The sequence below is a fragment of the Neolamprologus multifasciatus genome, chromosome 1 (assembly GCF_963576455.1).
Source record: "Neolamprologus multifasciatus chromosome 1, fNeoMul1.2, whole genome shotgun sequence".
Taxonomy (NCBI): Eukaryota; Metazoa; Chordata; class Actinopteri; order Cichliformes; family Cichlidae; genus Neolamprologus; species Neolamprologus multifasciatus.
In genome coordinates this window covers 33885186-33899454 of record NC_140439.1, presented here as the reverse complement: position 1 = coordinate 33899454, position 14269 = coordinate 33885186, and the positions used below count along the sequence as shown (strand labels likewise).

Genomic DNA, 14269 nt, shown 5'->3' with positions numbered 1-14269 from the left:
AAAGAGGGTAAGAGTTCACATCCTCCCTGTTATGTTTTCTGTTTTTCCCCTCTGTCCAATCGCGCGTTCTCTCTCTCTCTCTCTCTCTCTCTCTCTCTCTCTCTCATGTGTGCGCACACGAACGTTTTTTTTTGTTTGTTTTATTTTGTTTTTTGCGCTATGACTACTTACTTGCCGCGAATCTGTCGAACCACAGTTTGCATCATATCACCCATAATGTATATTATGAGTACTCATGTTATACTACATAAAGAGGCTGCTTCTGCCCGCGAAGACCCTGAAGGGGCCAATTCAGATCCTAAATGCAGTTATTTGATGCCACCTAGTGTCGTCAGTAAATTACGCAGAAAAATTCCCTTTTTTAGATCCACTTCACTCACAAAAAGAGATCAATTTTAAACATTTATTTTATAAATAATACATTTAATGCACCTCTCCTCTGCCCTGTCTTAGCTGCAGTCACTTTATGGACTTTGTAATCGCATAATCACCCACTCACGCCAAATGACTAATCAGATAAGAAGACATTTTTAGAAATTACTAAAACCTTTTCTTTTTTTTTCTTTCTTTCTTGAGAGAGAAAGTTGACAAGTTAGTTTATGTATGGGTGAGATACATATTGGACTTTTAGCTTTCATCAGTAAACTTGCTAAACATCCTGACTTCCAGTGCAGATCTACTGTAAAAAGATTGTTGTGAAATGCTCAGTATAAACACACAAAAAGGATTGTTTTAGCACAAGCTGTAAAATCAATTCTAAATATAAATGAAACAAACCGAATAAATAAACTGATGTTATCCCTCCTCAAATAGCAATAATACAATGAAAACCAGTGGCTACATGTCTAGCTGAAGAGATGACACCTTCACGTGTGCCTCTGCCCTTTCTGTCTCTCATGTTCATGATCTATTGAATTTCACTCAGAGCAGCTGCATTGGAGTATACGCTACTTGATATCCATAAAGCTACTGCATTTTTCAGAGTAGATTCAGTGACTTTGAGTATGGTTTTAAATACAGTGTTGCTGTGTGTCTCCATACAGTTGCATTGTTTGATTTTGGTGTATTTACGTGTAGCACAACCATTCTTTTCATTTCTTGTGGATTTCTCAAATGGAATCAGTCTGATGTCCATGGATGTCTTTGATGGCAAGTCAGTGCCATGTAAAAATGTCTGTATGGCCATTTCACCGTTGACTCATGCTCCATGAGTCCTGAGGCTGAGTGTGCTGTCACGTTCTTCCTAACGGCCAGAGCTGCAGTCATCCAGCGACTGCTCGCACACAAAACAAGCCCTGCCCCGCCTGCTAACAAAACACACGGCTGATGTCCAATACCAATCAGCAGCGGAAGGTCAAGGCTAAAGTGTTTACCACACTGGATGTGGATGATGCATTCCCTCACACTGTTTATTTCACTGACCTCTCCCCTCCCCCGCTCTGCCTCATGATGGGTCCGGTTAATATTAATCACAGATTTAGGAGTTTACAGATGATAAATCCCTCCTGTTTTTGGTGATCTGGCGCCCTTTATGACTTATCACCAGTGGGGGAGCTGAAAGCGAGCTAATTGGAAACAAAATGAGGGAGAGTTTGGCCAGGAGAGACCTGCTGTGTGGGCAAAACCACCAGGATATGACTGTTTGCAGTGCAGTGGGAGGCAGCTCTGGCTTCCTGCTCAGAAATCTGCAGAATTTTTCTAATGCAAGCTTGATGTCACTTTACTGAAATTTTGCTCTTATAATTCTGAACATGACAAACATTGGTCAAGCTAAAATCTGAATAAAATATAGTGTGAAGGTGGTTGATGAGTTTATGTGACGTGAGAAAACTACGTTCAGCAGTGAGTATGATGAAGCGTATTGTCAAGGAATTACTTGACCAAGAGAGAGTTTAGAAAAGCACACATTATAGTCTTGTAGGGATATCCGGTAGTATTCTCAGCTTTGGCAGTGAATGGGTGTGGTGTAAAGTCATTACGGTAACAAGATTAATGGTTGTGAGCTAAAAGTGCACAGTAGCCTTTCAGATCCTGCAGCGGATGTCTTCTGTTTGTGTTTTAGCAGTGACTGTGTGTAAGTGTGCAGATTCCGAAATGTCATGACCTGACCTGGAGGCCATGATGTAGAAACAAACCATTGCAAATCAAATTGTCCAATTTACCTGCAAAATAACAACTCAATATTTGAACTGTACCCACAGCAAAGTGAAATGTGTAGTTGTGTGGATGTGGTTGGGTGAGGCAAAATACGTAAATATTTAAAAATTAATCAGAATAAAATAAAAACAAAGGGATTGTGCATGTGGAGAAAAGGTTATGGTCAGCATATAACCAGTCCCAAGTTCAAAAGTGAAATATACATGAGCATCAGCATGATTTCTGGGAAAGAAAAACATTTGCCATTTTGTGAGCGGAAAGCAAATTAATTATTACAACAAGCTTCTACCAGTTATTTAATTATGTGGAATAAATGTGCATCCACTTTTATTTGAAAGGGTAGTCCCTATATCCCTGTGATATTTTGATTGTTTAAATACTAATGAAGAATTAATCACAGTTTGTGCCTAACCAGATTTTTCTGAAAAGAAACCGAATCCAATTACACAAGTTTCAACCTTATATTTATCAAACTTATCAACAACCTAGAATTTTATATCTGATAACTTACCTCCCCTCTGATGTGGACATCGGGTCAGCTGGAGGCGCAGTCGAAGATCGCAGCGGTCCCAGATCAGATGTACACACTGGAACACTTTCCCATGTTGCTTGTCTGTGTTTATTGTGCTATTGTGTGTTGATATCTGTGCATTCCTGTATTATCCTTTTGTGTTATACATTTCGATGTTTTTTTCCTCGCTACCTAGCCTGACCTGTCTCCCCAATGTGATGTTTGTGTATTGTATGTACGGTCAGCAAGGTCTGTCATCTCGGTTGTGGGCAAAAGACCTGCAACTGACAAATAAAGGCTATCTCATCATCTCTCTCTCATCATTACTTACAATCTTGCAAAATAAGCTCAATGTGTTCTTGTTAAAAGAAAACAATTAACACCAAAAAATCATAGTAAGCTCCGGAGAATACAGAGAATATGATCCCTGTGACTCTTCTGACTGCAACTGTGTGGGAAGTGTCTAAAGTGCAAACCTGTCACAATTAGTTTGCTTTAAATTTTATTTTTGAGAATACATCCAACTTTTCTGACACTTGTAAAACACACAGAACAACTTCATCTTGAGTAGAATTTCTAGAGGTTTTAACCTGAATACAGTGGGAATCAAGTTTCTGTGAATAAGCAGATGTACACTAGACATTTACTGAATTTTACATATTAAATTAAACTATAATAAGAAGTGTTAACAACAAAGTTTTACTTAGTAAAGCAAGACATTTAAAAAATGAGCAAAAGTTGATTTTCATGCATGTTACAGTTAAAGAACAAGGAAGTTTCTGCTATAGATTGTTGAACCGGAGCAACAATTAATATTAAAATCAGTATCTTACATTATCATTTATAGCAATTGTAATTTTTACAGTAACTAGTGACTAAAACCTTTTTGTGTTTATGTCTCTGGTAATAGATGCTGGACAGTAAAGAGAGCCTGTAGGTTGTCATCCTGCTGTGAACCTTGGCAGCCACTGAAACAAAGCTGGTACCTCTTAGGCTCTTTAGCCGGTTCACATCCTGGTCAGAGAGCAACAATAGTTAGTGAGTTAGATTAACACGGCACAGCATTTGCTTCACCTGTGACCGCTAAACCATCTCTCACCTTTTATTAACCCCAGACAGCTGACCTCAGACTCCTTCAGGCCCACTGCAGAATTCTTCATGAGGTGGATTTCATGCTTGAGAGACACATTGTGCTACAGGTCAGTGTGCAGTTATAACGCACCGCTAACGCTCGTCTCACTCATGAACAGATTCATCCTGGCGAAATGTTGGGATCCTCATTAGGAATTGTACAAAATCCTACTTAACCTTTGACCTCACTCAGACTAGCACTCATTATCTTGTATGAGATTAACCCACATTGCTTTGTAAATGATAGAATCACATTCAACTCAGCTTTGAACTGTAAACAGTTTTGAAACTGATCAAATAAGATAGCATTTTAAACAAGACATATGCTTTAGTCAAACCTTTTAATGTGGACTACACACATTTCTGACCTGTTTATGCATAAGAGAGCTAAAGATGACTGTATTATTATTGTAACATTTTACAGTATTTTAATATTTAAGCACAAAATTTGAGGCATATTTGCTGGTAGCCTTTCAGATGATGCTGATAGAGGTCTGTCGAATAAAAGGATCGCATAATTAGTTTGACAGGTTTGTTTATGCCATTACAAAATATTTTTATTGTCCAGTCTCTAAAGTCATGGATAATGAGGGCAATAATATGATGAGTTTCTTACATTGTTGTGTTTTGTTTTTCAGGTGTTAAGGCCAAATAGGCTGTGCACACCTTAATGTCCGGGTGGAGGCACTAAGTGGTTAATTAAGTGGAATGGAAGAGGATGAAGACATAATTCAAAGTTTACTTTAAGATAATATACTTAAGTGTGATGTTTTTGTGCATTTTTATTATTATTTGTGCATCTTAGATTTTTTCTCTGTTTCTATAGCCTAATTTAGCAAATCATATCACATTCAGTTCATGGGTTAATCAGTGGCAGTCTGAAAGGGCTGCTGCTATGACCCCATGAGACTTGTGGTTAACAGTGCTTTTAGTTACCTTAGGACGTAGGATTGCTTTCGTTTGTTTATTAACAGGGTTGTTTAGAAGTTTGGTACTGATCTTGAGGAAGACTTTACCAGAGGTGAGGTTCAGCTCAACTTAGAAGTGATTCATTTTTAGAGCTTGATCTAGTTCTGGATCTACATATTTCTGAGATGCTTCTTTAGCAATGTGATCAAATTGCGCATTTTATGTAATTTTGTCACAAAGAGAAATTTTGTGACGACAATTTTTTTTTTTTTTTTTTAAATGAAAACATAAAAAACTAATACAGCTCTAAATATCTTTCTGATCCAAAAGATCATTTAGCCTCAATGAAGATTCAGTTAAATCTTTAATGTTGATGAATAAACACCTTGGTCTGCACTTTATCTCTCTCGTGTCTCGTGCTTTAAGTCAAACTCTGCTTACCATTTTATAAATTCAAATTTATCTACTTTTACTTTTTTACTTCTGACTTTATTTACCCCATAGTTTTATATGCACAAGTCAACGTTATATACAGTGAAAATTGTAATCTTTTAGTCAGTTTACATCAGAAAACATCTGCGTTAATGAGTAATTACTATAGATTTTAACTGTAATGTACAAGAAGCTGAATCACAGTAACTAACAATAAATAATGAAGTTAAAAATACAAATATATAGAGAGCAAACAATGCAAAAAATATTACAGGTGTGATTTTAGTATTATTATTATTATTATTTATCAGGAAATGAAGAGTTTCAAACACACTCTCTTTTCATGACAGGCTATTTTTTTTTTTTTCAACATGGCATCAAAGAATTAGTTGAGTGTTTTAACAGCTGTCATGTGGCTGGCCATGTGTCATTTATGCTGGTGGTTTTTCTTGGCCTAGTTGGTGAGATGCAGTGATATGCTTAAAATGCAACTGTGAGGCAGGCTGGGAGGATTTGCTGTCTCTAGGAAGTTTCTTTGTGCTTGATCAGTTGATCTGTGGCCACTGCGGGGAGGTAATGCTGGGATGTTTTGATGTACTGGATGCTACATTAGTTCAGACGGCAGTGTGAAGGCCAGAAGCGACACGGACAGTTGGGGGCTAAGTGTGAATGAGACAGAAATTTAAAGAAACCAAAGAGTCTTTCTTGGTACTTTCCAAGGTCAGGTGGCATACATGACTATAATTCAGAGAGACTGTGCTTTTGCATCTGTCTGCATCGAAGGAAAAGTTATCGAAAGCAGGCTGAAAGTGTAGTCCTTTAGAAAAAAAGGCATTATGTATTGAAAATTGGATAAAGTATAATGTTTTTTTTTTAAAAATTGGCACTTGAATTGTGAAATGGTGAGATTTTGCAACCACTTTTTTCTGCACCACCCACTTAGCACTGACTTGCTTCTACATTTTCGCAGCTCAAACACACCAGACACAAACCCTCCCTCTCACTTTTCTACAAGAAGACCAAATGTCATTCACAGCAAAGACATTTCTTTTGTCCTTCACAGTACCACATTTCCTCAGACTGAGAACACTGTCCGGTATTTTGATTGATCATGTATTTGTATCTATTCATAGAGGCCAGATTCATCATTCCAATTTGTCAAGTTGCTGGTGTGCCAAGTTAATTATGTGCAGGAAAGCCAGAAAAAAGAGGACAGCCTCCTGTTTAGACTCATCTGAGGTTTCCCTACCTCACCTCGTCTCCAAACGAGCAGCCAAAGCTTCACTGGGCTGCTGGAGCTGTTTGGCACCATGGGTAATTAGTGTGATGAATGCTTTAGCGGAACAAATAGTGGCAGTCGGCTGTCTCGCTCATCGTGTGGCTGTGCTGTCATAGCTCTGGGGCTGCGAGCTCATCAGGGTAATGGATGATTCTGCAACAGAGCCATCCCTCAAACAACAGCGCCACCACTGAGCAGGAAACGGGCCTCTTTTTTTAGTCGACAAAAAAAAACCTTGAGTCTTGAAGGCATCTATGCTGAATATGGATGTCAAGTGCTTATTAGAAGGTTACCAACAACCAGTAACAGTTAAATCTGGAAAAATGAAATTGAAGTATCTCGTGAGGTATAATCGTGTGAAATGTAAAAGAACAGCCCAGTGCATTATTCTAAATATGCATTTTTTTTTCTCTAAATAGGGCTAAATATATGGATATTCAAACATCTTACTAATCCTCTGTGGGATTCTGTCCTATGCCTGGGCTGTAGAGCTGTCGCCGTAGAAATGATGGATCACATTATTAGATTAGGGGAAAGCAAGGACGGGCTACAACTGGATTTGCAATTCAGAGTCTCTTTTGTATATGGACCTTTTCTGCATCAAAGGAATGGCCCTAATTGGGCCTCTGTCATTGAGTCAGAGATTGTTTTTTAACAATGCAGGAAACCTTGCAATAAATCAGGTCAGCTGTCTGAGCCACGTCACTGGACAAGGCATTAGTCAGATATGCAGAATGTTCTCTTTGCATACAATGTAAAAAGAATTCATCATCATTTACGAGCACAGTTGCAAGCCCACATCTCCTAATTCTTCCAGCAAACGAAGGACATATGGTGATTTTTGTCTCTTGGATGAACCCCAGGGCAGAGGCAGCCTTGAAGGTCTGGCTCTGTGTGCTGTCATTTGAGTACCAGCTAATGGCTTATGCTTACTCTGTGCTTTGACTTTTCAACCCACTGTGACAGAGAATAATATGATTCACATAAGGGTGAATTCTCAACCATGTCATCCATGTAGCGGAAGCTGCCGCAGACAGGTAATCCATAGCTGTATCAGGGAAAAAAACACAAGTTCACTGAATTGTTTCGATGGCAGCCAGACCCAAGGCTAACAGAGCATGAGAGACAGGCGAGGTCGTGGAAAGGTTATTTTTTAGGTTCAGGAGGTGAGACTTTGGGGACGTGGACACGTCAGTCTTGCAGAGTCCGCAGGTCAATGTGAAGACAAGTGGAAGACACATTTCTCTGTCAGCACGCAGAGAGCCCGCACGGGTTCAGGCTTTTGTCGTGAAGTCCCAAGTCATTGAGTCAATAGCCAAGGAACATGACACAACCTCTCACAGTCACTCGGCATCAAGCGGAACAGGGAATGGCATGCTTTCCATTTCACTGCACCGTGGCCCTGGCGAGACCTCGTCTGCACTCGAGAAACAGGAGAGCTCTCAGCCCAGGCTCTCGCATAAAAGCAACGCAGCAACCTGGCCCCGAACACGTACCTGGCTCACTCACAGCAGCAGTACAAGATGATTCACCGGTCAATCCATAACCCCGGCTATTATCTCCACTGGCTGCTGTAGCACAGCGAGATGCCTGTGGATAACCAGAGGGCTTGGATGAAAGGAAATTAGATCATGGCAAAGCACCAGCACATTTCGATTAAACTGATGTCAGGATTTATCTTCTTCCGTCAGTGCGTTTAGATGGGAAATGAAAATGTAACCTTTAACCCCGGCTGACCAAGCACTGACCGAGTGAATAGCCCTTTATCACAAGAATAGCGTTACATGCAATGTAACAAACTACATCATTTTGTCTGCGCGTGAGAAGAGTGAATAAAATACACATCTTGCATGCTGCATCATTATCTAGTGCTGCCTTTAGCAACATTCTTTTTGTGACATTTAAACAATACAAACGTGTTCTCTTCACAGGCTGCATGTTTATAGCATTGCTTATCTTTCATCCAATTAACAGTGCTAAAAAAAATCACTTCTATGTTTTTAATCATAATATTATAAATTAGATTTACCATGGGCCAGGCTGGAAACCAGCACTACAGCAACGCTCAATCTTTAGGCCACTGCTGTAGCATCATAGCAATGTGGCTCTTTCTGTTTCAGTAACCATATTTAGTTTACACATGGATAAATCTACCACTGCTTTTGTTCAAAAGGAATTCCTCAACAACTATTAGATGTATGTCCATGAAGTTTTCTTTTATCAGTTCACCCCTGAACAATATCTGTTCAAAGACCACATGACCTGAAGAATATAACGTTTCCATCAGCCAGTGGGAAAAATATGCCTTCAGACGTTTCTTTTCTTTTCTTTCAAATAACAAAAAAGAAAAAAATTCTACTTATGGAATGTCTGCACAGAAGATCATTATTTGGTTGACATTTTAAAGAAAACCTTGAAGTCTAAAAGAGCTGCTAGCATTGCTGTAGTGAATTCTCAGTCAAGGCATCTTTTAATAAGTGCAATATCTCTGGCTGGATTAAGTGGCGGCGTGCTGGTGCACCACCACTCTCACACTGAATAAGAAAGTTAACAGCTCATACCGTTCTGTAGCCCTTATGTGTGGAGTTTGCATGCTCTCCCTGTGCCTGCCAGTGTTTCCTCACACAGTCCAAAAACATTCATGCTAGGCAATTGTTGATTCTAAATTAGCTGTAAGTGTTATTAACTAATAATCCTTTGCTAACTCACCAGTCAAGTTCGTATTACAAACAAAAATAGTATATTTAATGTATTTACAATAAACATACAATCATGTAATTTCCAAGAAATATACAGAACTAAAGCTTTTAAATATAAATTTATCATTTAAAGAAAAAAATTGAAAAGAAATACCAAGAAGCAACAGAGCATATCTAAAAAATCTTTGAAAATATAGGTGATATATTCTTATTTCATTACCCTTTTCTTTTGCAAAGGTCCCTTACAAAGAATCCTACAATTCTCATTTTGACTACCACCAACAGCATAAGCGGACATGTCATTTTAAAGCCGTCACTGTTAGCATAATGTTTCTCTCAAATCAAAGGCAACATGCTGCCTAAAGGCTCAAAACAAAGGATTATCAATCCGTATATGAAGAGTTGTCTTCCAAAATGACAAAAAAAAATTGCAAAATACATAATAGCAACAAAAATTTTAAACAAATATCTTCTTTTTTTTAACCAGGAAACATATTTATTGTTGGCAAAATGTGTCTTTAACCACCATAGATAATATTTTTTTTTCTTGCAGATGTCATATTTTGGTAGTGAACTCTTCATAGGTCAATACTCCTGCCACTAAAAGTCCTTTATAAAAGTCAAACTGTTGTTACCACACGGCAAGGCCATCAAAAGAGATGAATGAAAATAATAGGATGAAAAAAAAAAACCATTTAAGCTTTAAAGTTATTTTCCATCACAAGGCAAAACGTCTTGAGCACATTGAGGTGCTAAAAGAAAACAGTCCTGTTGCCACAGGTCAATGCAAGGTCAAGCAAATGCTGCTGCCCTTGCACTTGTCGGACAGACCTAAAATATGTTGTTTTCTTCTTTGCAAGTGTTGAATGTTACAGTGCACAGGTTGATATGGCACAACATGAGCTCCGATCATAAAGTCTTAGAGTAGAGCTTCGCATCCAGGCACAGTTGCAGGACCGCTATCAGTGAAGTTTGGCTGATCTTCTACAGTCAGCCTCATCTACTGTACAAATTCAGACTACAGCTCAACATCGGTGCCACAGTAATAAAAACAATACGTTCGAGCAAAGTATTGTTTTCAATTGTACCAAAGCAACAGTTATCAGCTTTGTCACTGATGCAAAGAGAATTCAATCTAAATTCGACAATACCTTCACTAGTAGAAAACTTCTACATATTAACAGTTATTACATCCTAAATGTTACTGTTTTCTAGACCAATGTACAATATTCTATAGGCAATATATTTTTGGGACACTTTGGGATGATGTGGTGAAAGTAAGTTGAGGGATATCACAAAAAGGCTACATACAACCGGAGGATCTGCTTTGACCTCCAGCGTGTTCAGACAAAGTTCTCTGCAGGACGTCACAGAACACTTCTATGGTGTCACTTCGGCACTTTTATGGCACTATTATGTACAGAGGAGTCAACACTAGACACACTGGGGTGCTATAAATATCAAAGACAGCGCCACCTGTTTGGGATTGCTGACGAGGAGATGGTGGCCAGAAGGTGCCCCACCCTGTTTCTTTTGAATTATTTGTACAGCTCAGCATTACCCCAAATATCCCGTTTGGAGCCAATATTTCCATCATCGTTAGATTTTGAGCTTGAAAACAGGCACCGACTAATCAGTGCCAAAAAGTTCTCTCACTATAAATAAAAAAAAAAATCTCAACTTGTTTATATTCTATTCTAAGAAAATCCACAAAGACAATGACGTAATGTAGTTTAGCGTGTCTCTGTGGTCAACATAGGTTCATAAAGCACTGATCTGTTGTTTTATTTTCCCACTGTGTTTTTTATCATTTTTGAAGCTATAGCAGCATCAATCTAGAGTTTAAATCTTATTCTTTTGGTTAATTATTTATGAAACTCAATATATTGCAGACCTACAAGTAATGTGCATCCAAAATAAAAGTATTTATTAGTGTAGAGTTTATATGTAGAGTTTAAATCTTGTTCTTTTGGTTCATTGCATACGAAACTTGAAATGCTGTAGACCTACAAGTAATGTGCATGTATTTACTCTTAATAAATGACTCTTGAGACACTGGTGGTGGCAAAAAGAATTTGTGAACCTTTTCAAAGCTAGCTTAAAGGAACAGTTTGAAATTTTGGGAAACAAGCTAAACATACAGATTTTCTTATGTGAATCTATAACCAGTAGTTAGCTTAATTTAGCACAAACAGGTAAAGCAGAGCAGCTAACCGGGCTATGATGACATAATCTACTGACCAGCACCTTTAAAGATAACCTATTAACATTTTTGTTTCATATATGCAACAACTAAGGCATAAAACTAACAAGTTCTAATTTCATGGGCATTTCTTGGTAGGCTGCACTGATTTTCAGGCCCAAACCTGAGAAAATAAACCCCAATTTTGACATTTCAGTTTTTGTATACAAAGTATACAAAGACAATGTAGGTCTAACATGTTAGTATAATAAGATGACTTAAATAGACTGATTGTTTCGAAGTTTGGACTGAGCTTGGTACTCAGTTCAGTTTCAGTCTTTATACAAAGCCAAGCTAACTGACAGCTAGCTCTACCTTTGTACTTACTGTACAGCTGGCCAGAGTATTATCAACCCTGTCTTTCTAACTCTGGCTAGGAAAAGAATTTCCCAAAAGCGTATTTCCCAAAGCCTCAAAGGGTATATGCATTTTAAAAATGAAACGTATTGTGATGATTGCTCTCTGGATTTTTGATGCAAAACATAGTAAATACTTACAGAGTAAGCCAGAAGAAAAACACTATATATAAAGTGGATATGTCAAAAATCAGAATCCAGCTGAATTCTTGAACAAAAAGCTGTATTGTATCTGCATGTAGACAATCACTTCAGTGTGAGTGATTGTGACAGCTGAGGTTTGATTTAAAAGAAGAAGAAAAAAAAAGTCATCATCACAATGCAGTATGCATTATAAAGCTGTTCCATGGTCAAAAATAGAATTTGGAGGCCATTCGAGTTAAATGTATATTTAACCATTACAATGGCCAACAAACCACAGAGTCTGTGCAATATAGTGACATCATTCTGAACATATTTTATTTTTATGTGCATGCATTACCAACATGCTTTTTAATGAACTCATTCTGGCTGGACACTGTGCGTCATGCTATGCTGTGTCTGTTGACAGCTAGCCACTACAATCAACAGTCTCAATACAATGACTTGGTATTCCACATAAAGGCCTTCACACTCTCACTTTCACTCAGTGTGAGCTCACTAGTCATACTGGTGCTCTTGGTAAAAGCTTCCTTCCCCACAGCTGCCACCTGCTATGGCCCTTCTAAATAATGTACCTGGAGTGTCTTATTTGCAGTGTCTCCTGCTTGTTATATTTGTTGCTTTGTATTTCATGCATCAATGCTGCAAACGATGTCCCCAAGAGTGAAGTTACATTACAAACTCTTATTCTGCATCTGTTTGCAGTTGGCATGAGCATTGTTGAATCAGTGATTTAGGAAAGGTTACAGGTTCATTTACTGAATCTGATCATGTGCATCTCGTCTAAACATTAATGAAAAAGCCATCTTACTCTGTTCCTTTGAGTCAGGCTATTATTTAAACTTTAACAGTTAAGCTTTTATTCTGATTACCTGTCAGAAGCTGCATCTAATTTTCATAAATGTCAAGTAAAAAAAAAAAAAAAAAAAAAAAAAACTGAAACGTTTTGTGGCTCCGAAACTAAAATATAATCTCAGACTTTGGTCGAATATCAGTGCCAAAACTTCACATATTTCCAACAACTTTCTCGACTAAAGTAAACACTGAACACTATGATGAAAGAATTTGTTTCTTATTTCTCTGAAAAATGTTAGAAACCTCTTTCACATTTTAACCATTTCAAAGTGGGATAATCCACGTTTTGTGGAAAATGTGACCTGCAATAATTGGTGGCAGGAGCTAAATAAATAAATCAGTTTTCTATATTGCTGTAAATTTCTGCACCTTTTGAACCATTTGATTTCTTTTTCATTGCTTCTTGTATGTCTGTTTGAGTCACTGCCGGGGTTAAGGTTGAAGAAACGTACAGTAATTGTATACTGGCTTAGAAACGGGCCCTTTTCATAGCAGCCACGCTGACATGTTATTGCAGGGTAAACACGGATGTGATTAATCACAACAATAGTGGCTCTGTCCCATAAGTATACATGGGCAGAGGCTCTGGTATTGTGCATGCTCAATATCAAAATGACTGCAGTGAAAAGGACTTGTTAACTGGTTTTGGATGGAGTCGAAACCTAATAAAGGGTTTACAACAAATGTGTTAAGAAGTCTCCTGTAGAGATCCCCAGATGCACTGCAGATGGACTGAAAATTGATTACTGTCACTCTTTTTGCATTTTCTGATATACCATACCTGAGAAATACTAAAGGAAAATAAACCATTTCATAAACTCTGGTATAGTAAATCCAAAACTTTGAACTAAACTTTCGTCAGCAGTAATCTATTGCATGTGATTTTCCCCCTCTTTCCTCTCTCTATTCCAACCTTGCAAAAAAAAAAAGTAAAAGCAATTTTCTTAAAGCCAGCTTAATTTCAGCTGACAAAAACGTGGGCGTGGCAAATTTGGGGAATCTTCTCTTTTTCAATACGTGTCATGTTTTGGATGATAAGAAGACTGGAACTTTACTGAGGACTTTTCTCTGAACTCAGAAACATCACGCTTCAGGTCTGTTGCACATTAACGGCTCCGGTCTGCAACCCCAGTGCAGACCAGCACTATAAAACAGACTCCATGTTGTCACATGTCTCACGGTCCTCCAGGTTGTATATGAATTTTGTCCTGTTGGTTGGGTTCTGCGTGATATCTTTCCCCAAATTGTCCAGAGTCACGTTGGAGGCGAAGAGTTCGGTGGGCGTGAGGTACCCCTCGTTGTTTTTGATGTATTTCCTGTAGTTCTTTCTCAGACACTGCCATGTGGTGGTGTACAGGAGGAAAGCCGATGACTTGAGAACGATGGCGATGCTGACATACAAATGCCTGTAGGCCACATTGTCGTACAGCATGCAGGCTCCCTTCTCGCCGCAGACGGAGCTCCAGAACAGACAGGTGGAGTCGATGCCCATGCCGAAGATCAGAGGGGGAGGGATGAAGCCTGGAGCAGGTGGGGATTGCGGAGAGACAGCAGGTC

The 14269-nt window shown here is 38.5% G+C and overlaps 1 protein-coding gene and 1 long non-coding RNA gene across 2 annotated transcripts in view; one reads left to right on the top strand and one right to left on the bottom strand.

Annotated features, from left to right (window-relative positions):
• The first annotated feature begins 78 nt into the window (after positions 1-78).
• The window catches only part of LOC146526129 (uncharacterized), a 188479-nt gene continuing 174288 nt past the window's right edge, over positions 79-14269 (top strand). Inside the window, exons 1-2 of the long non-coding RNA XR_014874610.1 lie at positions 79-3867; positions 4438-4593. This is a non-coding gene — a long non-coding RNA (uncharacterized LOC146526129). The remainder of the gene's footprint in view (positions 3868-4437; positions 4594-14269) is intronic.
• LOC146526135 (solute carrier organic anion transporter family member 3A1-like) overlaps positions 5429-14269 on the bottom strand; it is a 29064-nt gene continuing 20223 nt past the window's right edge. Inside the window, exon 10 of the mRNA XM_085162535.1 lies at positions 5429-14233. Coding sequence (XP_085018661.1) covers positions 13857-14233 — 377 coding nt within the window. The 3' untranslated portion in view covers positions 5429-13856. The remainder of the gene's footprint in view (positions 14234-14269) is intronic.